Source organism: Zingiber officinale, chromosome 6A, assembly GCF_018446385.1.
Source record: "Zingiber officinale cultivar Zhangliang chromosome 6A, Zo_v1.1, whole genome shotgun sequence".
NCBI lineage: Eukaryota > Viridiplantae > Streptophyta > Magnoliopsida > Zingiberales > Zingiberaceae > Zingiber > Zingiber officinale.
In genome coordinates this window covers 15,242,555-15,268,609 of record NC_055997.1, presented here as the reverse complement: position 1 = coordinate 15,268,609, position 26,055 = coordinate 15,242,555, and the positions used below count along the sequence as shown (strand labels likewise).

Below are 26,055 nucleotides of genomic sequence, written 5' to 3'. Positions count from 1 at the left end.
CTCGAAATTTTTTGCCGCCGCATTCCCCCCTTTACATCCCTAAGCATTTTCGTCCAACCTATAATCTCTTACTTCACGTTTTTTTTCTCCTTCCTCTCCAGGCCCTAAACCTGCCGCCCCTTCTCCTTTCCTCTCCCATCCCTAAATCCATCGCCCTTCACGACTCGTAGCGAACCAGTCGCGGGGAGGGAGAGAGATAGCCAACAGAGACCACAAGCGTAGGAGCAACCAGGGGGGATTAGCAACGGAGGTCGCATTATCCAGAGGACGATGATGAAAAATCCCCAGATGGAGGGGCTTTAACCGTCCTCCTTGGATAGCTTCAAATCCATGGAGAACGATGATGGAGTTTCTTTGGAAAGTGGCGAAAGAAGTCCTCTGCTGGATAAGGTGGGTCTCAGATCTCCTTTCCTACCACTTTTTTCATTGTTGTTTTATTCATGCGATCATGAATAAAGATGGCGATTTAGCAATTAAATCTTGTTCTGACCTCTGAATAAACTTGAATTTATTTTGTTTTACTTGTTCTTATAGGTTGGTAAATTCGCTAGTGGGTTCCTAAGAACCCTTTGCCGTCTAGGGTTAATAAGTCCATTCCATGGTTGAAATTTCTGTATTTTTCCTGCACTTTTGCTTCATCTATAGTCTCTTTCCCTTATTTTTCCTTTTTTAAAACCTCAGTTGCTCGATCTGCAGAACATCTATCTCAATGGGCATTTGGGCGGAATTTCTTGTTTTTACATGCGTAGATTCGTGAGGTTTAACTTTATTTGTGGATAAGTTTTACAGGGTAAACCATTGTTCCTTGATTGGCGCACCTTGAGTTGTTGTGAGGATGACTAATTTTACAAGTGCAGTAATGATTTTCTCTCCTTCCTTTGAAGTTCTATAAGCCATTGTTCCTTTATCTTATCGTGAATCTTAGAGTTGTGGCAAGGAAGCTGCAATTTTTGGCAAATTCACGTCCCCTGAACCATCATTTATAAGAGAAGAATACTCTTGGAAGACATACGTTCATACTTTTGGTGTCTCCTACAACATCAAGAGGCTGAAACAGCAACAACTTGTTCTCGAGAAGTTGGCTGGATTACTGACTAATAAACAGTTGGCAAACATGGATACAATAAATACTGGTGGAATTGGAGCTGAAGACAGAAAGATTGATGAGGACAAACAAAACATGAAAGGCTTCTTCCTAATGAAATCTTTGCTACACAAACAAGTAAAAAGATACCAGACACTGGAAGAGAAGACTGATGACTTGTGCAATAAAATGGTGAGAAAAAGGAATAAAGTTCCTTTATATTGCCATTGATGCATTTCTTTCACAAATCTCATTATTTGCCTCATTGTCCAATTTCTTTTCTACTTGGTGTGTCTTAGGAGGACAACTACCAGTTAGGAAGCAGAAAAGCCTCACAAGGTGTTAGAACAAAGGAGCAATCTGAGACACTTATGTGCTATCTAGAAGAAACATTTGAACTACAAAAGTGTGTTGTGGCAACAGTACAGAAGTTCACAGAAATGCAGTCCAAAACTAATTCTATCTTTTCTGGAGCTGATGCACATGATAAATCTATAGGCTTCAACTTGAGGCAGTTTGCTGATATCATTAGAACTTCAAAGGAACAGCTCTAAGATTCACAACTCTAAGTTCACATGATAAATCTATACCAAATTTTAGTGAGTTGTGTCAATTTTCTAATCTAATCTAACTAATTTCTAGTTAATTTCTTTAAATATCTCCTTTTTAAAAAACTTCTCAATTTTTTGAGATGATGATTGTTTTTTGAAAACAAAATGAGATAGACTATTGCCGATACTGATCTAACTCAGACAATCCTAGCTACATCATTGTTTCCCTTTATGTATATTTGAAAAGTTAAACAAAATATCATGCAATAGTATTTGGAGTGCTTTTACTGTGACTATATTCTAGAAGTATGATGATCTCGTATGGACTGGAAAAATGAGATACTAGTTCATTACTTACTAGTTACCTAGACACTCATTGCATAACCAATCATCAAGGCATTTTGAAGACAATGGTTATGAGTGTTGATACAGTCTGACCTGGCTGTTGTTTTGATGTTGACACTGATTTAAGTTTGTATCAGATATTAATTAAATTCAGACTGATTGATGATCAAGGTTGATCATGAGGAGAGGAAAAGTCCAAGTATGGATACTTGACACGCAAAGTCAGAGAGGGCTTGGTAGCTCGTTCTCTCGACCGGATGAAGTCGGAGAGGGCTCGGCAGCTCATTCTCCGGACTAGGTCAGAGAGGGCTCGGTAGCTCGTTCTCTGGACCGGACGAAGTCGGAGAGGGCTCGGCAGCTCGTTCTCCGGACTAGGTCAGAGAAGGCTCGGTAGCTCGTTCTCTGGACTGGACGAAGTCGGAGAGGGCTCGGTAGCTCGTTCTCCGGACTAGGTCAGAGAGGGCTCGGTAGCTCGTTCTCTGGACCGGATGAAGTCGGAGAGGGCTCGGCAGCTCGTTCTCCGGATTAGGTCAGAGAGGGCTTGGTAGCTCGTTCTCTGGACCAGGAAGACGTTAGGTTTTAGGGCTGGGAGGCTCTAAAACTAACTCAGGGACTTTGGATCGGTCTGTTGACCGATCCAGTGATACTTTGGTTGACTGGATCGGTCGACAGACCGATCCAATGATACCTTAGGTATCTGATCGGTCTGTGGACCGATCAGAAACCACACAGAAGCTTTCTGTGGGTTATCTGATCGGTCTATGGACCGATCAGTTAACACACAGAAGCTTTCTGTGGGTTATCTGATCGGTCTATGGACCGATCAGTTAACACACAGAGTATTTCTGTGGGCTATCTGATCGGTCCGGTGACCGATCAGGAATAAGCAATGAAGCCACAGAACCGTAGGGGGATCGGTCTGTGGACCGATCCACGCACAGGTTGATCGGTCCACAGACCGATCAGACTCTTCCCGGACCGATCAGGATGAGTCCTGATCGGTCCAGAGAGCTATGGATCGGTCTGTTGACCGATCCACAACTTGTCGTTTGTTTCTGCTGCTTCTCTGATTTTTCTGATTCACTTCTGATTCACCTGATCAAATCATCTACTGTGAGATTTTTAAGTTACAGGTTGTAGGTATTGTGCCATTGGTTAATTTCAAATGAAGCTCCATCAGAAGAATAAGAACAAGTGCCCTTTATGCTGTATTTCACTGCAAGTGATGCAATTCGGGCTTCAACGATCACTGACCGCGATCAGTTGGACTCTTGCTCATTGGTTCGAGCTCAGAGACACCAGTAAAGACCATGGATGGTATTGGTGTGAGTTCAGAGAACCAGATGAGAAGCAAGAGTGATTGGCGACGCCTGAGTTGGTTGCAGAGATTCGGGACAGTGAGGAAGCAGAATAAGAAGAAGGAAGAAGAGAGGTTCGCTAAGGTTCTGGAAAAACTCTCTGTCGATCAAGAGGCTGTGTGTGTTGTTGAGCTCTTGGCTGATTCCTTCTGTCTTTGCATTTGTGCTTCGTGGCTGTAAGTTCATCTGTTCAATCCTTTAGCCACTGAACTCTGTAAGTAATTGTGCTTCACTTTCAAATCTATTTTGTGATCTTTGTGGAGAGGTTACTCCACCGAGAAGGAGAAACATTTAGCCGGAATTTGTCCGGGGTGTGATCTACCGAACGATCAAGGGATCGTCCACCTTACGGACACGCCGAGGAGTAGGGGCAAGTTATCCCCGAACCTCGTACATACTTGTGTAAGCTGTGGTTTGTGCTTCTTTCCTTGCATCAGTCTTATTTCTGTTTATTTCCGCTGTGGTAACAATCTTTTGTGAGGAATTGATTGAGTTTTTAGTGGAGGCTATTCACACCCCCCTCTCTAGCCATCCCAAGATCCTAACAATGAGGAGATCGATCAAAGATCTGAGCCACAAAGTGTAACTTCCTATCTCCAAGGCACCACCAATAATCTTAGGTAAGTATCGATTATATTTTTCTCATACTTTATGTGATAGCCTTTGTCTTATCAAGAACGGATACTAACAATATCTGGTAGTACATCCTATGAAAATTAATTGAACAATCATATATTCCTAAATACTTGAACGTTAGTAATATGCTATGTTGATGTTGCAGCATTTTCGTTCATGGAAGGTATTGCTTTCAATGGCATTGGCATAAACTTAGATTTGTATCTTGGTTCTGTTCGTCATTGGCCTATTTCCTATACAGACATACATAATCAATTAGTAGATAGGATGAGTGGTGCATCAATTAATCAATTAGTTTTGATGCCAAGTTGCAATGGGTAATGAACATCTTTAATATCATTTTCAATTGACTATTTTAGTGAATTGTATGCACTAATTTTGTATTTGTGTGTAATTTCCATTGGAATTTGACTATCATTAAACCTCATAAGGAGATTGTTTACGTGTTGGATTCTTTAAGTCATCGCATTTGTGATGAAGATTGGAAATATGTTATGGAAATGTGAGTTTATATATGCTTTTTATTATGTATTTAATTTAGTCATAAAACACTTATATATCAACTATGTTGAATGTATATATGAAGGGCGTTAAGATTATTTAATTCGAACAATGGAAGGAAAGGAAGAAAGCATGTACAATGGGAAGTAATCAAGGTATGGGTACTTCTATTTCAATCAAATATTTTAATGTGTATATTTATCATTAACAATATAAATTGCCTTTAACGTAGGCTCCTAGGCAGCCAGATGTGAAACAATGTAGTTATTACGTGATGAGATTTATGAGACAAATTACTGAAGAAATTGCAATGATAGAGGGGGATACACTACCATCAATAGTAATATTATCTTTATCATCTCAAATAATTAGAAGTTATTTAGTTATTATTTTTTTTCAATTAATTATATTTTGTTCTTTAAGATCATATAATTTATGTGTGTTCACAGTTCACAAAAGCGGAATACTCTCAAGAAGAAATTGATGAAGTGCGCTCTGAAATAGCCGAATGCATACAAGATCATATGTATGAATAGTTATATACATGAGTTCATCTTATTGCATTTGACAATGATAATATTCAGTTAAATTGAAACAAATTGGTAATGTTTCAACATAGGAAACCAACGTCTATTTTTTAGGATATGCTATATGAAAATACTATATGAGAAGTTTAATTTACAGTATATCATAATGAAGAAAATAATAAACCTTGTTAGCCAGTTGTTGTTATATACTTTACAAACTCTAAAGCTCTATATTACTGGAGACTAGCTAGACTTCTTGTTGTTGAATTGGATTAAAATCATGTGATTTTTATTTTCACAGGAAGTAAAAGGGTGTTTAATATTAATAAGACAAGAGCAGCTTATTAAGAAAAATGGAAACTCAAGTTGAGAAGGAATTTGAGCAATACTGAACAATTCAAGAACTATAATCTGAAACTAAATTGTTTAGAATTTTGTATCCAGTATTAAGACTGGGTACCTAATTTGGAAATTATTGTGTTCAAGATTAAATTGAAAGAAATGTGATGTGAGAATCATTATGTGACCGAATGGTAAAAGGAGATCAGAAGTTAGCTAGATTGTAGAATTATAGTACTGCAGAATCTGAATATAGAAGCTAATTTATAGGAATCAGAATTGAATTGCAGAATGGAAGGAGTTATAGGTTCATAAATTAGCAAATTAAGGAAACAATTGGAAAAGAACTTGGAGTCTGAGTTTTGGACCTGAAAACAGTGAAGACAGCATTTGCAGTATAGTGCAAATTCTATGCAGTGCAGATTTTGTGCAAGTCTTGTAAAGGCTGAGAATTGAATTGAAATGAAGGAAGTATACTTTAACTGAGAATTAATGAAATGTTTCCCTAGGCATATATCTAAGGAAATCAAGCTCAGGTTTTGAGAACATTAGAAAAAAAAATCAGCTTGAATAATATTGAGATTTTGAGATAAGTTTGTTGTAATACAATGGAAACCAAAATAAAGTTTGTCTTATTAATTTGTTGTTGTTGTTTGTGCCTAGAAAGAAGTATTGTTATCATATTCAATTGTGTACAACATCTTTGTCATCATCATCTTTATGCCATTTACTCTGGGAAATGACTTAACTTGCAATCATATGCTATTTACTTCAGGGAAAAGATAATGACCATACCCAGAAAGGAGAAGAAAAGAGAAGCTAGGAGGGAGGAGAAAGCACAGGGTGTTTAGAAAGTATATATAAACTTTGCATAATACCTCAGGGAAAAGGCTGCAGTTCTCGATATGGTGTTTAGAAGATGCACAGGGTATTTAGAAGATGCACAGGTAGAGAAGATTTGATCCAACAAAACAAGATATTTTGGACTTCATATATATGTGTGATATATTGTTATGGGTACTATTTAGTTTTGTAAACTTTTGTGATGTTTGGATGTTGATGTTTGGTACTTTAATGATGTTTGGATGATGATGTTTAGTACTTTAATGAAATTTGCACTGGATGATGATGTTTGGATCGGATTGTAGGTTTTTGATATATGATATTTTGTAGATATATTATTTAAATAAAATAATGGTTATTAAATGATGGAAAAAATTTAGTTTTTTATTTATTGTCAAAATATTGTATATTGTACCCAAAGACATCAGTTTAAATATGTGAAACTGCTGTCAATGGCATTAAAAGACAACAGTGAAAAATCATTGTCAAACTGATGTTAAATAACATTGTTGGCTAAAAAGGCAACGGTTTTTAACCATTGTCAAACCGTTGTCATTGGCTAAAAAGACAACGGTTTTTAGCCGTTGTCGTAGATAGTTCAAAACTGTTGTTGAAGAGCCTATTATTAAAGGCATACGTTCAAAGACAACGGTGAAAAATTGTTGTCAATGACAAGACAACGGGTTTTTACCGTTGTAAAACTATTGTCTGTCTTCAAAGACAACGGTTAAAAACTGTTGTCTTTGTCTTCAAAGACAATGGTTAAAAACTGTTGTCTTTGAGCACCCCCTTTAACAACACAACCTTTAACAACAATCCGAAAGGGGCTACGACAACGGTGAAAAACTATTTTTGTAAGGCTTTTTTTCTTGTAGTGTATGTTGTTAATTTAAGTTTTCATGCTACATGTTGTATTCAAAAGTTAGAACCCTATCTTTAGGTTTTGGCCAAGATAGGAATATAAGGCTTAGAGCAAAGTTTTAAAACCTAATCATGCTTGTTTATGCTTCTTCATGATGTATGATCTCTTATATGATGTGAGTTAGGTTTTCATGCTACATGTTGTATTCAAAAGTTTAGAACCCTATCTTTAGATTTCGGCCAAGATGAAATATAAGGCTTAGAGCAAAGTTTGAAATCTAACCATGCTTGTTTATGCTTCTTCATGATGTATGATCTCTTATATGTTATAGTTTAAGTGTTCATGCTTCTTGTTGTATTAAAAGTTTAAGAACCTTACCCTTAGGGTTCGGCCAAGATTGAATGAAAGGCTTAGGGAAAAGTTTTAAAACCTAACTATGCTTGTTATGTTTCCTCATGATGTACGATTCTTGATATATGGTTAGTTTAAGTTTCCATGCTTTATGTTGGGTTAAAAACCTAGAATCCTACCTCTAGGTTTCGGCTAAGTTATGATTTAGGTTTGTAGGAAGATCAAAACCCTAACCATGCATGATAATGACTTTTTATGATGTAATATGGATTTTATGTCACCATGTTATATGTTATGTACACTTGTGCCATCATGTTATGTTTTCCCTATGATATGCTAAATGTTATGTGCACTTATGCCATCATGTATGTTTTCTCTAGGAAATGTTATATGTTATGTGCACTTTATGTCATTATGTTATGCAAGGCTTATGTATGATGAAAAGCCTAAGAGAAGCTTCCCTTAAGTTGGGACTAAGAGCACTCTTCATGATATGACAAGAATATGATATGCCATGATATGACAAGAACATGATATGCTATGATATGATATGAAAAATGATATGTTATTTTACTTTGTATGGCTTGTACCGGGGATGGGCTCCTAAGTTGCCCCTAGGTCGATGGTCAAAGAAATGGGCCTAGTAAGGGATGGGCTCCTAAGTACCCCTAGGTCGATGGTCAAGGAAACGGGCCTAGTTCCTAATAGGTTCGGGATTAGCTACCTCAGATCTATTTAGGATGCATACAAATTCATGTATGTGGTGCAAAGCCAGACCCTCATGATGAGATTATGTTTAAGTATTTATATGATATATATGTTTTCAAAGGACATCTTACATATACTCATTTCATGATACATGTTTTCAAAGGACATCTTGCATATGTTTATTCATGCTAAATGTTCTTTATGTTTTAGTAAGATGTTTCTTTTTTTAAAATATGTCTATGATGCCTAGATGATCATGCTACTACTTATGTATGAGTTTCTCACATGCTATGTTATGATTTACTTACATGAGCATGACTCTACTTTATGCTAGCATGCAAATTTATATCTAGATGTTGGTTAAATGAACATGTCACCACTTTATGTTTAGATGTATGATTTATGTTTTGTGAGTATGAAAGAATCTTACTAAGCCTATGTGCTTATAGTTTTATGTTTTCCTTGTACTGCAGAAAAGGGTAAGGAATGACTACACTAAGAGGAGCAGAAGGAAGGGCGAAGGATGTGTGTGACAGTGGCATGGTGGAATAGATCCATTTGTGTCCCAAAACTTAAATATATCTAAGTTGTGTATGTGAAACATGTTTTGACTTGATGCTTATGCTTTTGATAATAACTTGAGCTCGTATGGATAGTTATGCACTTATGTTTTTCTTGTTCATGTTAATATACTTATGATATCATGAATCATGTCTTAAATGGTTGATATTAAATCAAGTTATATGCATGAATACTAGGATGTTCACATGTTATGTTAAAGGATTAGCTTGTTAGCATGTTTAATATGTGATATGATTATATTGTTCACATATCATGTTTAGTTAATATGCATATGATCAAATTGAATATTTTTAAACCTCGCTTCCGCTGTCATGATTTTCATATGCATATATATGTGTGTATGTATGATTCAAGTAGGTAACCCCATCCCTCTCTTAGGGTAGTAGAAGGGGCGTGCGTTACAGTCTGGTATCAGAGCAGGTCTGCCTTTCCACTACACACACATCAAGCCTCCATCCTGCTGCTCCAAGTAAGAATCTCTATGTCTACCCTACTTCTTTTAATTATGATAAAGAATGCTTTAGTATAAGTATGCATGCTTACTCTCTTCTTTAAATTATGATAAGAAATACTTTAGTCTAAGTATGCATGGATATAGGTTAGAATGGTAATCTTATGCTAGCATTGTTGTTGTTGATGAAGATAAGGAATGGCTAGAAGACGTAATACCAGAACGGATGAGACAGTACCCCCACCGGATCTGATGCATGTAGTTACCGAGCTCCAGCGTCAGGTTACAGAACAACAGTAGGTGATTAATGCTCTAATGAATCAGCAGGGGAACCCTGCTACCTCACCAGGAAATCAGAATATGATTCCAGTCGTACCTACAGCTGTGCCAGTACCACCAGCACCAGTACCACCCTTGGGCCCTACTCCAGTGGTTAGACAGGAGGCGTACCTGATTTAGTGGCAGAGACTGAAGCCGGAAGCCTTCTCTGGTAATTGTGAACCATGGGACGCTCAAGCCTGGTTCAAGACTGTAGAAAGCATAGTAGAGCTATTGGACTGACCTAAACACGAGAAAGTCAAGTGTGCATCGTTCTGCCTTACGGGAGATGCCAGAATGTGGTGGGACAGAGTTAAAGCAAAACGACAAGTGAATCAAATGCCATGAACGGACTTCGAAACAGAATTTTTCGAAGAATTCTTCGACATGCATGTGACAAACAAGCACTACGACGAGTTCACCGAGTTCCGGCAAGGTGACCTATCAGTCAATGAAGCTGTGAAGAGGTTTAACCGATTAGCACGCCTATGCCCAGAGCTGGTCAGTACAGAAAGAGAAAGGGTTAGACTTATGCTGAAGATGCTCAGACCCGAGATAGCCCTGAATGTTGCCGGCGGAGTTAATAGACCGCAGACTGCCAAAGAGCTTATCAGCAGTGCCCTGATCACCGAGCACTATTTGAAGGCGCTGAATGAGGGAAAGAGTCAAGCCCAGTCGGGAGGACAGAAATCTCAAAGCACCCGAGCCAGTTGGAAAGGAAATAACAGTGGTAAGAGAAAGAAATGGAACGACACCAAAAGTGGGCCAGCAAACAAGCAACCGATGTACCCTCAGTGTACTATATGTGGAAAGAAGCATCCTGGAGTATGCCGTATGGGCACAAATAGGTGCTACAATTGTGGACTGGAAGGGCATAGAGCCAGAGACTGCCCTACTCAGATTCAGACACCTCTCCAGCAGTACGTCCAAAACAAGGGTGTTCCCCCACAGCTACATCAGATGCAAGCTACGATAGAAGGCCCTCAGATAAGCCAAGGGAGATTGGAAGCCCCACCAGTTACAACGAATGCTAGGATTTTCTCCCTCACCAAGGAAGACGTGGCGAATGCTTCTATGATTGACACAGGTCAGATATTTATTTTCAGTCAGCATGCTACTGTATTATTTGATACTGGGGCAACACACTCGTTCGTCTCTACACCGTTCACAAGGAAGATAGACATGCCACCGCAAGTTTTAAATTGCATGTTCTTAACAACCCTTCCTTTGGGAGAAGTGATGCCTTCTACTCATGTGTTGCGAGCCGCACCTATCAGAATTGTAGACAGAGAACTCTATTGTGATCTGATAGTGCTCGACATGCAGGATTACGACATGATATTGGGCATGGATTTCCTGAGCAAATACGGTGCTTCGATCGAGTGCCGTAAAAGAAAAGTAATTTTTTAGCCCGAAGCAGAACAGACATTTGAGTTTATGGGAGAGCCAAGGAAGGAGACTAAGGAATTCTTGTCAGCCTTAAAAGCGCAAAAGATGTTACACCGCGGATGCACTGGATTTCTAGCACATGTAGTCGATACCAGTCAAGCAGAGGACCAAAAGCGGGAAGATGTCAGAGTTGTATGTGACTACCCAGAGGTATTCCCCGAGGAACTACCAGGGTTAGCCCCCGATAGAGAAGTTGAATTTGAGATCGAACTGATTTCTAGTACTAAACCGATCTCTAAAGCACCTTACCGTATGACGCCAGCTGAATTGAAGGAACTTCAGGAACAGCTACGAGAGTTGCTCAACAAGGGACTTATACACCCTAGTAACTCTCCATGGGGAGCTCCGGTACTGTTTGTAAATAAGAAAGATGGGTCTATGCGAATGTGCATAGACTACCGAGCGCCAAATAAAGTGACGATCAAGAACAAGTACCCGCTACCACGGATTGACGACCTGTTTGACCAGTTAAAAGGTGCCACCGTCTTCTCTAAGATTGACCTGAGGTCTGGATATCATCAAGTAAAAGTGAAACAGGATGATATACCGAAGACGGCTTTTCGAACAAGATATGGACACTATGAGTTCGTAGTTATGCCCTTTGGAGTGACGAATGCTCCCGCTTTGTTTATGGATCTGATGAATCGGGTATTCTCGGCATTCCTTGACAAATTCATAATCATCTTTATTGACGATATCCTTATATATTCGAGAAACCAAGACGAGCACGCCGAGCACCTGAATATGGTATTACAGATCCTTCGGGAGAAGCAGCTGTATGCGAAATTCTCCAAATGCGAATTCTGGCTCAATCGAGTATCATTCTTGGGTCATATTATCTCCAAGGATGGAATGATGGTGGACCCAATAAAGATCGAAGTTGTGAGTAACTGGAACAGGCCAAAGAATGCAGTGAGATCAGAAATTTTCTTGGGTTAGCAGGCTATTACAGGAAGTTTGTGGAGGGTTTCTCTAGAATTGTAGCCCCAATGACCGTTCTCATAAGGAAGAACAAGAAGTACGAATGGACTGACGACTGCGAGAAGAGTTTCACGGAGTTGAAACGGAGACTGACCAATGCTCCAATTCTCACTCTTCCAGAAAGTAACAAAAGCTTCGATATGTACAATGACGCTTCCCGATTAGGACTCGGAGCTGTACTCATGCAGGATGGCAAGGTCATTGCCTATGCCTCTAGGCAACTCAAAGAACATGAAAAAAATTATCCCACTCACGATCTAGAGCTAGTTTCCATGGTCTTCGCTCTTAAAATATGGAGACATTACCTATATGGAGCTCAGTGTAAGATTTATACAGATCACCAGAGTCTGAAATACTTCTTCACACAGAAAGACCTGAACATGAGACAGCGCAGATGGCTCAAACTTGTCAAGGACTATGACTGCGAAATCTTCTACCATCCGAGAAAAGCCAACAAAGTGGCCGATGTGCTCAGCAGGAAGTCTTGTGCCACCTTAAGATCACTATAGGTATTATCCCAAGACAAAAGTACCCGGAGTTATTTTAAGTTCGAGGACGAACTTTTATGAGGTATGAGGGATTGTAACACCCATAGGATCCCTAGCAATTTTCTGAATTATTTTCCCATGATTAAAATAGGCTTTATTTAGATTTTTCAAAAAAAAAAAAGGGAATAGAACCAAAAAGAAGCATAATCAAGGTTTGAACCTTGGACCTCTTGTTAGATGCATGCATGTGATAACCAGTAGCCCCAGCAGGGGTGTGCTGTTAGGAAGGGAAGGAACATTGTAGTTAAAGGTAAGGAAAGGCTCCCTTCACTTAGAAGGAAAAGTTGAGTTGCCTTCTTCCTCCCTAATGAAAAGATGAATTTGCCTTCTTCCTTCATTTAGCATAAATAAGAGAAAGGGAAAGAGAACTCTATTTTTTATTCTCTCTTCTTCCTCCCTCCTTCTCTCCACCGAAAACCTAAGCCCTCACCTTCACCATTGCCGAAACCAAGCCAAAGGATTTCTCCTAGGGGAACTTCACAAAAGCAAGGGTACTTTCATTAGTAAACCAAGCGAAAGGAAGTAAGTGTAGGACCGTTAGATTCGATAGAGGGGGGGGGGGGTGAATATCGATTCGCAAAACAAGAGTTTAAGCGCAGCGGAAAAAGATAAAGTAGACACAAATATTTTTACTTCGTTCGGAGCCTGTGACGACTCCTACTCGAAGGCCCGTGGTCCTTGACCACTTTCGTTGGGCAATCACTATCAAGTCGAAATATGATTACAGAAAAAGTACAGGAGATGCTAGTAATAATAAAGCAATACCGACAAAAGGAAAATTAAACAAAAACCGGAAGAGCACTTTTGTCGGAGCGTCGTTGACGTCGCACTTGAACGTCGAGCAGCAAGATCAGCAGAAGAGTTCTCAGTCAAAGTTGATTCTGAAGCTCCTGTCTGGGGCTTCTTTTATATGCTGTTCCGGGCGCCTGGAGTGTGACGTAACTGCTCAAATCAAGATGCTCCACGTAGCGACGAGGTGTCTGGATAAAATTCGCCTTCCGGGCGCCCGGACCTCCGGGCGCCCGGACCACCTTGTTCCAGAAAGACTCCTTTTTCCTGCAAAACAAGGTTAGTCCGAGGCAAATATATATCCTGTAAAACAAATGGTTAGCACAGTTAAAGTTCAACAGATAGATAAAGAGAGTATGACTTAGATTCCGTCTTTCCGAGACCGGAATCTAGTCACGATCTCGACTAAGACATCCGAAATGGATCTAAGCCGGATCGATGCCTAATGTCCCCTTCCCGGGAACGCGTCCTCACAGTTACTCCCCTCCAGTGACTTACCTCACTTACCTGCCAGACGTCCGGTCAGCCCGTCGACCCGTCTGGACTTCTCGCCAAGCGTCCGGTCAGCCCGTCGACCCGCTTGGACTTCTCGCCAGCTATCCGGTCAGCCCGTCGACCTAGCTGGACTTCTTGCCAAGCGTCCGGTCAGCCCGTCGACCCGCTTGGACTTCTCGCCAGCTATCCGGTCGACCTAGCTGGACTTTTCCTGCACACTTGATCAAAGTGTCAGACAACAACACAACTAACTTAACCTATTTGTCATTCATCAAAACCTGGGTTAGACCGTTAGTGCTACCCGCACCAACAATCTCCCCCTTTTTGATGGAATGACAACCTGGTTAAGTTAGTGAAAGCATATGTACGAAACAACATGCATTTGTGTGGTTTTAAAGTCAGTTTGTGTTTTCAAATTGGTTTAGCTAACTTAACCACCTAACCCTCCTCCCCCTTTGGCATTCATCATCAAAAAGAACAAGGGTAAACAATCATAGTGTAGAGTTACTGAATAACACTTAAACAATCATAGTTCAGAATTTAAGGACAAAAGTACAATTTTTCAATCCAAGAAAAGATCAAGTTGACTTGGGGGAGTATAAAGTTTTGAAAACTTGTATAAAGCAGTAGTTTTTAGAAAAATTTCAAGATTTAAATTTACAAACATAAGTGTATAAGGTCTAAATTTCAAAACAAGTTTCAACTTTGAAACGCTTTTTCAAACATAAGTTTTCAAAACCAAAAATTCCAAAACTAAGTTTGAAAAGCCTATTTTTCCAAAACTGATTTATTTTTCACAACTAAATTTGTAAACGATTAAAACTTAAGTTTTGACAATGATTTAAGTTTGAAAAATCTAACTTTAATAATTTTCAACACTGAGTTTTGCAAATCAAATTTCAGTTTGCAAATATTGATTTTGAACTTTACTTTTAGTTTTCAAAGGAGTTTGGGAGAACTAACTTTGATAAAGTAAAATAAAAAAATCAAACTTTTAAAGTTCAAAAGTATTTGCAAATATTGATTTTGAACTTTACTTTTAGTTTTCAAAGGAGTTTGGGAGAACTAACTTTGATAAAGTAAAATAAAAAAATCAAACTTTTAAAGTTCAAAAGTACTAGTTTCAAAACCATGGTTTAAAATACTTGAAAAGTTGAGTTTTCAAAGACTAAGTAAAAAGGATAAAAAGTTTGTGATTTAAACCAAACAATTTTGAGTTGATTTAAAAAATTTCACAATTTTAAGCAAGTTGATTTTGAAGATTGATTATTGAACTTTGATTTTCAAAATTAAAAAAATTTGAGAAGCTTAGTTTGTAAACTTAAGTTTTGGAAAATCTAATTTCCACAATTTTCAAAACTAAGTTAAATCTAATTTTCAAAATCAATTTTCAATAGGATGTAAGACCTAATTCTTAAAAACAGCTTAGTTTTATAAGAGTTAGTTTTGAAAAGTTGGTTTAAAAAGTTTTAAGAAAACATTTTTCAAACAAAATTTAAAATATTTTATATAAAGGAAAATTTTTAATTAATTCCTCCCCCGAACCTGACATAACTTTAACCAGCTGTCTAACCAATTAGGTACTAACTAACTATCAGAAGATAGTAGCTTTTACTTGGTTAGTCAGATTAAGTTAATTACAACCAGTCAGTGTTTGACTTGACTGATGAACTTTAATCTGATTAATATCTGAATTGTATTTAACGTCCAGACTTATGTTGATGCACTGAAATTAGCATCTTAAGTCCAGACAGTTGGCCTATGCATCTCACCCCTTTCTATGTTTATCAAACACAAGCAAGGTAAACCTAAGGTGTTGGTGAGATGCTCAAAAACTAGACCTATGAGCACATGCTTTCTAAGGATTCAAAACTAGTCTAAGGCCAAAATTGTTTTTGAAAGTCTAAGAATGGAAAGTTTGAAAACAAACAAGTTTAGCCTATAAGTTAGTAAAATCATTTTTGAAAGTATTTTTGAAAGATCCTAGCCTATTAAGATAGAACATATTTAATGTAAGTTTGAAACGCCACTAGATAAATCCAAAATATTTTACAAGTAGTGTAGCTACAGAAGTAGGTCATCACTAAGGCTACTGAGATGATGAAGGGGGTGGTCCAGATCCCAAGGATTGAAGAAGTGCCATCAGCTCAGTGTGTCGGGTGACTCCGGCAGCTCGTAACTCGGCAACCTCTCGCAGCATGTCCCGATGAAAGTCAAAGTTCTCCTGCTGGAGACTCGCCATAGCTCTCTCTAGTCCGGTCATACGGTCGGCTAGAGTGCGGGGAGCGTGTCGTGGTGCTCGAGCTGGGGGTGGTGGTGGAGCCGGTGCGGCTTCCTCTGGAAATAGTGCGAGCATGAACTCGTCCACCTGTGCGTCTGGATCGGGCTGGTGTTGTGCCCCCCTCCGCCAAGACATAGTCCCGTCATCTCTATCTATGTGGATGTCGGCTAGGGAAAAGTTTCGAGCGGCTATAACATCGAACTTGGTCATATGGGCAACGTCTCCCCTAGTGACATCAATGTGCAACGAGGACATATAGGCTGTCAGAATGTGACCAAATGGTATATGGACTCGTCTGTCAGTCACAAATCCAGCTGAATAGATAATGGTGGAGAAGATGTGTAGGCTAATGTCAATGTCTAACCTATGAATCAGGGCATAAAGTAAGAACGAATGGAATGGGTGCATCACAGCGATGTCCCGAGTAGTCAGTGGTAAAATGCAAAGGACTACAACCCTATAAAGAGCGTAGTCCTGGACTCGAAGTTCTACTGAACTAAACTGTGTCACCGTGGGATCTCTCTCTCCCCCGAAAAAATACAAATAGATCGTATCGAGAGTAATATGTGAGTAGGGATCTTCGAACGGTAGATCCCTCGGAGGATAGCACAAAAAGGAGCAAGTAGATGGACGCAACTCTAAAAACTCTCGGATAGTCGTAGGGGAAAATACGATATCAGTGCCTGCTGCCCTAGTGGTATAGGTGAAATCGTCTACTTTTACTAGATTATTGCAAAATTCGGCACACAGGCTTATGTTTATTGGACTGGTACATTCGACAAGGTTCGTTAAGTTATAGTAGCCTATAACCTCTAAAGCAGAGGGACATGACCTTAGAAAGAACGATCTATCTATGCAGGTAGTCCTTATGGCCTTATAAATGGTGGACTCAAACTTAATCCTAAGTTCGTCTGTGGGAAACCTAGGGTCTGTACTAGCATTGGAGGGTCCAGCACCAGTATTTGTTCGTTTCTTACTGTTTTAAAAAAAATATTCTAAGAGAGTTTGCAAAGATAATTTCAAATAAAATTTCAGATAGGGGAAGAAGTTTTACCGAGGAGCCATCGATAAATATAGATCTGACGACCTCGGTTGAATCGCGACAGCGTCTTCACCGTAAGAAAATTTTAGTTAAAAGTACTTTCGCGCTGAGGTTCGAAGTGAACCTTGGCAAAAGTGAGAGTGAGTGGTGCAAGAATTGGGGGCGCCTGCTGCCCCTTATTTATAGGGGACTCCGGGCGCCCGGATCCCTTCCGGGCGCCCGGGGTTGATTTAGGGCGGGGCGCCCGGATCCCCTCCGGGCGCCCCGGAGGGGAATACCAGGGGCGCCCGCCCCTGGTTTTTGACTGCATTTTTTTTTTTTAGGTTTTGGAGTTAAGTTTTAAAATTAAAATTTTGAAATTAATTTTTAAGTTTAGAATTAAAATTTTGAAAATAATTTTTAAGTTTAAAATTAAAATTTTGAGATTAATTTTTGAGTTTAAAATTAATATTTTGAAATTAATTTTTTAAGTTTAAAATTAATATTTTGAAATTAATTTTTAAGTTTAAAATTAATATTTTGAAATTAATTTTTTGAGTTTAAAATTAAAATTTTTGAAATTTATTTTTAAGTTTAAAATTAAAATTTTGAAATTTATTTTTAAGTTTAAAATTAATATTTTGAAAATAATTTTTAAGTTTAGAGTTAAAATTTTGAAAATAATTTTTAAGTTTTAAAATTAAAATTTTGAAAATAATTTTTAAGTTAAAATTGAAAATAATTTTTAAGTTTAAAATTAAAATTTTGAACATAATTTTTAAGTTTAAAATTAATATTTTGAAAATAATTTTTAAGTTTAGAATTAAAATTTTGAAAATAATTTTTAAGTTTAGAATTAAAATTTTGAAAATAATTTTTAAGTTAAAAATTAAAATTTTGAAATTAATTTTTTAAGTTAAAAATTGAAATTTTGAAATTAATTTAAGTTTTAAAAATTAAAATTTTGAAATTAATTTAAGTTTTAAAATTGAAATTTTGAAATTAATTTTTAAGTTTAAAATTGAAATTTTGAAATTAATTTAAGTTTTAAAATTAAATTAATTTTTAAGTTTAAAATTGAAATTAATTTAAGTTTTAAAATTAAAATTTTGAAATTAATTTAAGTTTTAAAATTGAAATTTTGAAATTAATTTAAGTTTTAAAATTGAAATTTTGAAATTAATTTTTAAGTTTTAAAATTAATTTAAGTTTAAAATTAAAATTTTGAAATTAATTTTTAAGTTTAAAATTAAAATTTTGAAATTAATTTTTAAGTTTAAAATTAAAATTTTGAAAATAATTTTTAAGTTTAGAATTAAAGTTTTGAAAATAATTTTTAAGTTTAAAATTGAAATTTTGAAATTAATTTTTGAAATTGAAAATTTTAAATTAATTTTTAAGTTTAAAATTGAAATTAATTTAAGTTTTAAAATTAAAATTTTGAAATTAATTTAAGTTTTAAAATTAAAATTTTGAAATTAATTTAAGTTTTAAAATTAAAATTAATTTAAGTTTTAAAATTAAAATTTTGAAATTAATTTAAGTTTTAAAATTGAAATTTTGAAATTAATTTTTAAGCCTTATTCATCTCACCCGATCTATATTATCAATCAGGGAATCCTATGATTTTGTGAGATGAAATTAGTTTGATTACAGAGTTTTGTTTTAACTTGTGTTAGATTCAGACTTAGCTTTGGTTTCCACAAATAGGCATTCTTCGGATAAACTTCTAAGCTTGGTGAGTCATAAGGACATCATTAGAAGTAACCAACCTTTCGAGGTTTTCCGAATAGTCCTATCCACGGAACTTAGTACTAAATCTTGGTCTAACTGGTTAGGATTCGTTTAAGGGTAGCTTCGGTCAGTTCCACTTGGCCAAATGCACCAGATCGAAACCATATCTTTCTAGACATGCGATGCCCAAGTTTCCCTAACGTACTATCATCCAAAAATTTCACCAGTACCATGTTTCAAGTTAAACTTGGTCTCTTTTTAACTAATCCTAATTACCCTGCCGGGTTGGTAAATTTTGGGTTACCCTATCGGGTAAGTTAGTTTTGGAGGTGCCAGCTATTCTGGAGCCTCCCCCTGAATTATTGGCCATTAATTTAAGTTTTGATTTTAGGCTTGTGTCGATTCTTTTTATAGTTATAGTTAACTTGGTGATAATTTTGTTGTTTTTTAAACTGTTTAGATTTTGAATTTGATTTAGGTTTGTATTTTGGATTTTGATTTGGTTTATTTAATTTTATATAATGTATTTTTTCTTTAGGTATATAATATTGATTAAGTCCTACTTGCGTGGTCAGACACGCTTTCGGGACCCAAGCTAGATTGGTTGACTTGTATTGGGTTATTAATGATTTGAAGGTTTTATTTGAATTCGACTTATATCCTAGTCCGGTTTTATTATAACATGCTTTTTGATTATTTAGGATTAAATCTAAATTTTTTGATCTTGTTGTAAATTTTTCTAACATCTCTTTTAAGTTGTTTATTTCATTTTTTAATGATAAATTCTCCTCCTCAAGTGTTAGATTTTGAGTTGGATTTGAATTCTTTAATTGTTCCTTGAGGTTTTGATTTTCCTCAAGAAGTGATTTGTTTTCATTTTCTAATTTAGTTAATTTACTATTTAGACAGGAAATAATTCTAAAAATTTTTTGTTTAAATTTAAGTATACCTCATTCGGGCCTTCGGAAACGAGTACGGACTCGTGGCTTGTTTCGGGTTCAGACTCATCTTCATCGTTTCGGCTTCGCGGGCCATCAGTGCGAGGTGACTTTGATGTTTCTGCTCTTCTTCCTCCGATTCATCCGAGGAGTCGTCCCACGTTGCTTTGAGTGCCTTCTTTTTGGTTGACTTTGGTTTGTCGAACTTTAGTTTTGGACATTCGTTCTTGTAATGTCCCTTTTTGTTGCAACCGTAGCAAGTTACGTTCTTTTGTTCTGAAGGAGAGCTGATCTTTTGAAGATCCTTTTTGCTGAAGCTCCTCTTTTTCCTGGTGAACATTTTTCTTACCAAGTTCACCAGGTGTTCTTCGTTTTCGGAGTCTTGGTCAGATTCTTCTTCAACTTCAGGCTTGCTTTTCTTGGAGGGGCCTGCAAATAAGGCTACACCTTTCTCGGCTCCAGCATTAGTTTGTTCGTGCAATTCTAATTCACAGAAAAGCTCATCCAATTTTAATTTAGAAAGATTTTTAGAAATTTTGTAGGCATCCACTATTGATGCCCACAAACTATTACGTGGAAAAGCGTTTAAAGCGTACCTTATTAAGTCTCTGTTCTCCATTTGGTGACCTATCGCATGGAGCCCGTTGAGGATGTCCTTGATCCTCGCGTGGAGTTGATTCGCTGTTTCTCCTTCCTGTATTTTTATATTAAAAATTTTATTTAAAAGCAGGTCTCGTTTTGTTACCTTAGAGTCGCTTGTTCCTTCGTGCAGCTCGATCAGTTTGTCCCATAATTCTTTAGCGTTCTTGTGTGGACCGACTCTGTTTAGCTCTTCTCTTGTTAGTCCGCACTGTAGAGTGTTGATCGCTTTGTTTTCTGTTGACGCTTTTTTCTTGAGATCTGCTGTCCAGTCTTCAGGATCCACTAGATTCCCGGCGTTGTCCATTGGAATTTTGTAAGGTTTCGTAATGCTCATCCACTGGTCGAAGTCTGTCTTGAGGTAGACCTCCATGCGCTTCTTCCAGTAAGGGAAGTCGTCCCCGTTGAAGAGTGGAGGTCGCACTGTGCTGAATCCTTCTTGTTGGGACATTCTGTGCACAGAGAAATAACCAAGAAAAAATATCCCAAGACTTGGTCTTGGATTAGTAGTGCGGGAAGAAAAAGATAAAAAAAGACTAGATTCGTGTTGCACTAATTTAAATTGATTAGTTAAATATTAAGTTATCGAAACACCAGTTTTAAAATTAATAAAAAAATTCACCGTTCGATTGGTGGTTGCACCAAATCAGAGCGGTACCTGCTCTGATACCACTTGTAGGACCGTTAGATTCGATAGAGGGGGGGGTGAATATCGATTCGCAAAACAAGAGTTTAAGCGCAGCGGAAAAAGATAAAGTAGACACAAATATTTTTACTTCGTTCGGAGCCTGTGACGACTCCTACTCGAAGGCCCGTGGTCCTTGACCACTTTCGTTGGGCAATCACTAGCAAGTCGAAATATGATTACAGAAAAAGTACAGGAGATGCTAGTAATAATAAAGCAATACCGACAAAAGGAAAATTAAACAAAAACCGGAAGAGCACTTTTGTCGGAGCGTCGTTGATGTCGCACTTGAACGTCGAGCAGCAAGATCAGCAGAAGAGTTCTCAGTCAAAGTTGATTCTGAAGCTCCTGTCTGGGGCTTCTTTTATATGCTGTTCCGGGCGCCTGGATCCCTTCCGGGCGCCTGGAGTGTGACGTAACCGCTCAAATCAAGATGCTCCACGCCTTCCGGGCGCCCGGACCTCCGGGCACCCGGACCACCTTGTTCCAGAAAGACTCCTTTTTCCTGCAAAACAAGGTTAGTCCGAGGCAAATACATATCCTGTAAAACAAATGGTTAGCACAGTTAAAGTTCAACAGATAGATAAAGAGAGTATGACTTAGATTCCGTCTTTCCGAGACCGAAATCTAGTCACGATCTCGATTAAGACATCCGAAATGGATCTAAGCCGGATCGACGCCTAATGTCCCCTTCCCGGGAACGCGTCCTCACAGTCACTCCCCTCCAGTGACTTACCTCACTTACCTGCCAAACGTCCGGTCAGCCCGTCGACCCGTCTGGACTTCTCGCCAAGCGTCCGGTCAGCCCGTCGACCCGCTTGGACTTCTCGCCAGCTATCCGGTCAGCCCGTCGACCTAGCTGGACTTCTTGCCAAGCGTCCGGTCAGCCCGTCGACCCGCTTGGACTTCTCGCCAGCTATCCGGTCAGCCTGTCGACCTAGCTGGACTTTTCCTGCACACTTGATCAAAGTGTCAGACAACAACACAACTAACTTAACCTATTTGTCATTCATCAAAACCTGGGTTAGACCGTTAGTGCTACCCGCACCAACAGTAAGTATCTCCCTCACCTGCAGTACAAGTAGTTCCGTGTATTTCATGTGTTGATAATGTTCAAAAAAAACTTAGGATTAGGTTATTATATGTTTCAGCCAAGAAAGGATAAAAGCTTTAGAGGAAGTTTAAGACCACAACTATGCTTGTTTATTAGTCCTCATGATATGTAGACCATTATATGATGTTAGTATAAACTTTTCATGCTTCATGTTGCTTAGAAATTTCATGCCATACTCTTAGGGTTCGGCGAAAGAAGGATAAAGGGATTAGAGACAATTTAAGACCTCAACTATGCTTGTTTATTAGACCTCATGATATGTAGACCATTATATGATGTTAGTATAAATTTTTCTTGCTTCATGTTGCTTAGAAATTCATACCATACTCTTAGGGTTTCAGCCAAAGAAGTATAAAGGGGTCAGAGACAATTTAAGACCTCAACTATGCTTGTTTACTAGTTCTCATGATATGTAGACCATTATATGATGTTAATATAAATTTTTCATGCTTCATGTTGCTTAGAAATTTCATGTCATACTCCTAGGGTTTCGGCCAAAGAAGGATAAGAGGATAAGAGACAATTTAAGACCTCAACTATGCTTGTTTATTAGTCCTCATGATATGTAGACCATTATATGATGTTAGTATAAAATTTTCATGCTTCATGTTGCTTAGAAATTTCATGCCATACTCTTAGGGTTTCGGCCAAAGAAGGATAAAGTGATTAGAGACAATTTAAGACCTCAACTATACTTGTTTATTAGTCCTCATGATATGTAGACCATTATATGTTGTTAATTTAAGTTTTCATGTTACATGTTGTATTCAAAAGTTAGAACCCTACCTTTAGGTTTCGGCCAAGATAGGAATATAAGGCTTAGAGCAAAGTTTTAAAACCTAATCATGCTTATCTTTATATGATGTGCTTCTTCATGATGTATGATCTCTTATATGATGTGAGTTAGGTTTTCATGCTACATCTTGTATTCAAAAGTTTAGAACCCTATCTTTAGGTTTCGACCAAGATGAAATATAAGGCTTAGAGCAAAGTTTGAAATCTAACCATGCTTGTTTATACTTCTTCATGATGTATGATCTCGTATATGTTATAGTTTAAGTGTTCATGCTTCTTGTTGTATTAAAAGTTTAAGAACCTTACCCTTAGGGTTCGGCCAAGATTGAATGAAAGGTTTAGGGAAAAGTTTTAAAACCTGACTATGCTTGTTATGTTTCCTCATGATGTACGATTCTTGATATATGGTTAGTTTAAGTTTCCATGCTTCATGTTGGGTTAAAAACCTAGAATCCTACCTCTAGGTTTCGGCTAAGTTATGATTTAGGTTTGTAGGAAGATCAAAACCCTAACCATGCATGATAATGACTTCTTATGATGTAATATGGATTCTATGTCACCATGTTATATGTTATGTACACTTGTGCCATCATGTTATGTTTTCCCTATGATATGCTAAATGTTATGTACACTTATGCCATCATGTATGTTTTCTCTAGGAAATGCTATATGTTATGTGCACTTTATGTCATTATGTTATGCAAGCCTTATGTATGATGAAAAGCCTAAGAGATGCTTCCCTTAAGTTGGGACTAAGAGCACTCTTCATGATATGACAAGAATATGATATTCCATGATATGACAAGAACATGATATGCTATGATATGATATGAAACATGATATGTTATTTTACTTTGTATGACTTGTACCGAGGATGGGCTCCTAAATTGCCCTTGTTGGGTTTTTCGGGCCGCGAAAACCACTTTTTCGCGTCGCGGAAACTCCGAAAGTCCCGCCACCGGATCCGTGCGAAGAAAAATAAAAACAAAACATACGAGTACGAGTTTACAAACTCTAGATCTACACAAGATAAGAGCGTTACCCTCGATGCGATGCCCTTCGCTATCCCGCTAGTCCAACGGTTTGCCGGATCTCAAGATTGTCAAAGTAGACAACCCTCTTGAAGTATCCACACGAACACAAGAAGGAGATCACCAAACTAAAGTGTGCTAGCACCTTAATAAGGTTCGGCAAGATGAGGAGAGGAAGAGCAAGAAGAGAGAGCACTAGGAGGAAGAAGATGTGAATGAATCCATTGAATGAAAATGAATTCCATTCACAATCAAAAGTGGTCGGCCACCTTCATGGAGTGTAACTCCTTTTTCCATTAAATGTGGAGGGCCACATTAAATTGAAAGGGAATTTGTAACCCCCATTAGGTGGCACACACATGTGCTAAATATGATGATGTGTCACATCATCATTGGCCACTTAATGCCAAGTCACAAATGATGTGGCATAAAGTCAAGTCAAACTTGACTCTTCATCTTCCTCTCAAGTCAAGTCAAACTTGACTTAATCTCTCTCATGGTTGATCTAATCCAATCATTTAATTCAAGCCAATTTAATATAATGAATCTAATTCATTTAATTAAATTGATTCAATAAGTCATAATCTAAATTAGACTCATTGAACACATGAATCAACTTGAGTCCAACTCAATTAGTAATCCAATTTGATTCATCACATGAATCTAATCCTCTTGGTTCATCATATGAACCTAATCTCCATCTAATTGTCCTTAATGTGTGACCCTATAGGTTCTTGTAACGTTGGCAATGCCCCTAAACCCAATTAGGAGCATAAGTAATGAGCGGTATCTAGCAACACATCATTACTACCCAAGTTACAAGAATGTTGAGATCCAACATCACCTTGTGACTACTAATTATGACTCCTCACAATATATGACAAGTGTCCTTCTATCCTAGACATCTAAATTGATCAATGTGAGGCATAAACCGTGTCATCCTCTGACCAATCTAAATCTTGAACTCCAAGTAGACTCACTAAATCAAATGAGCTCAATATCTCATATTGACTCATTTGGGCATGGTCATGCACTTCGTGGTCTCACTCTATCAAGAATATCGATGTCGCTCCCATCATATAGGAGGGATAGATCCCATCTACATCACTCACATCTCTTTGCATAATTCGTTACATACCCAATAATCGCCTTTATAGTCCACCCAGTTACGGGTGACGTTTGACGAAACCAAAGTACATAACTCCTTATGTAGGGATCCATGGTGACTTCAGGTCTAAGGACTAGTAGTCATACTAATAGCCACATGAGAAAGTATATGACACTCATATAACGATCCATGATACTTTCTCATGGCGGGTCATTCAGTATACATTCTCCAATGCATACCCATGTGTTAACTTGATATCTCTATATCCATGACTTGTGAGATCAAGTCATCGAGTTGACCTACATGCTAGTCTTATTGCATTAACATTGTCCCTGAATGTTAATACTTGACTAGGAATGATTAAGAATAGTGTTCCCTATATCATCTCACTATTGGTTCAACTAACCGATTGATATAGGTAAGAACCTTCTACTCAAGGACGCTATTATACTTAGTTTATTTGGCACCAATACAAGTACGTATAATAACTAAAAACAAATGCCTTTATTTATATAAGAATATGATACAACAAGTGCATAATACAATCATCAAATGATTGGCTCTAGGGCTCTAACTAACAATCTCCCACTAGCACTAGTGCCAATTAGTGTAGGCTCTAAGCCCCAATGACCTAGTGTGACCATCATGCTTTCTCTATGCCAAAGCCTTGGTCAAGGGATCTGCGATGTTAGCCTCTGTAGGTACTCCGCAAATCTTCACATCTCCTCTCTCGATAATCTCTCGAATGAGATGGAAGCGCCGTAGTATGTGTTTGGTCCGTTGGTGTGAGCGAGGTTCCTTCGCCTGTGCTATAGCTCCATTGTTGTCACAATAGAGCTCAATAGGGTCAGCGATACTGGGAACCACCCCAAGTTCAGTGATGAACTTGCGGATCCAAACTGCCTCCTTTGCTGCTTCTGATACAGCAATGTACTCGGCCTCTGTCATAGAATCAGCTACTGTGTCCTGGTTCGAACTCTTCCAGCTCACA

At 37.8% G+C, this 26,055-nt stretch overlaps 1 protein-coding gene and 1 long non-coding RNA gene across 2 annotated transcripts; both read left to right on the top strand.

Moving 5' to 3' along the window:
- Positions 1-83: 83 nt before the first annotated feature.
- Positions 84-1,707, top strand: LOC121993753. Its single transcript, XM_042548081.1, has 3 exons — positions 84-390; positions 926-1,276; positions 1,384-1,707. Exons 1-3 carry the CDS (start codon positions 331-333, stop codon positions 1,636-1,638), a joined length of 666 nt encoding a protein of 221 aa, XP_042404015.1. The 5' UTR covers positions 84-330; the 3' UTR covers positions 1,639-1,707.
- A 2,775-nt stretch (positions 1,708-4,482) lies between these two features.
- Positions 4,483-4,972, top strand: LOC121993754. The gene is made up of 3 exons (XR_006115394.1): positions 4,483-4,630; positions 4,708-4,815; positions 4,925-4,972. It is a non-coding gene; the product is annotated as an uncharacterized LOC121993754 (long non-coding RNA).
- The last annotated feature ends 21,083 nt before the right edge of the window (positions 4,973-26,055 follow it).

What these genes read in the sequence shown, in the direction of transcription:
- LOC121993753 (XM_042548081.1), top strand. Translation starts at nt 331, where the DNA reads ATGGAGAACGATGATGGAGTTTCTTTGGAAAGTGGCGAAAGAAGTCCT. An exon ending in GAAGTCCTCTGCTGGATAAG is followed by an intron (nt 391 to 925) that starts GTGGGTCTCAGA and finishes CGTGAATCTTAG; the next exon opens with AGTTGTGGCAAGGAAGCTGC. An exon ending in ATGACTTGTGCAATAAAATG is followed by an intron (nt 1,277 to 1,383) that starts GTGAGAAAAAGG and finishes GGTGTGTCTTAG; the next exon opens with GAGGACAACTACCAGTTAGG.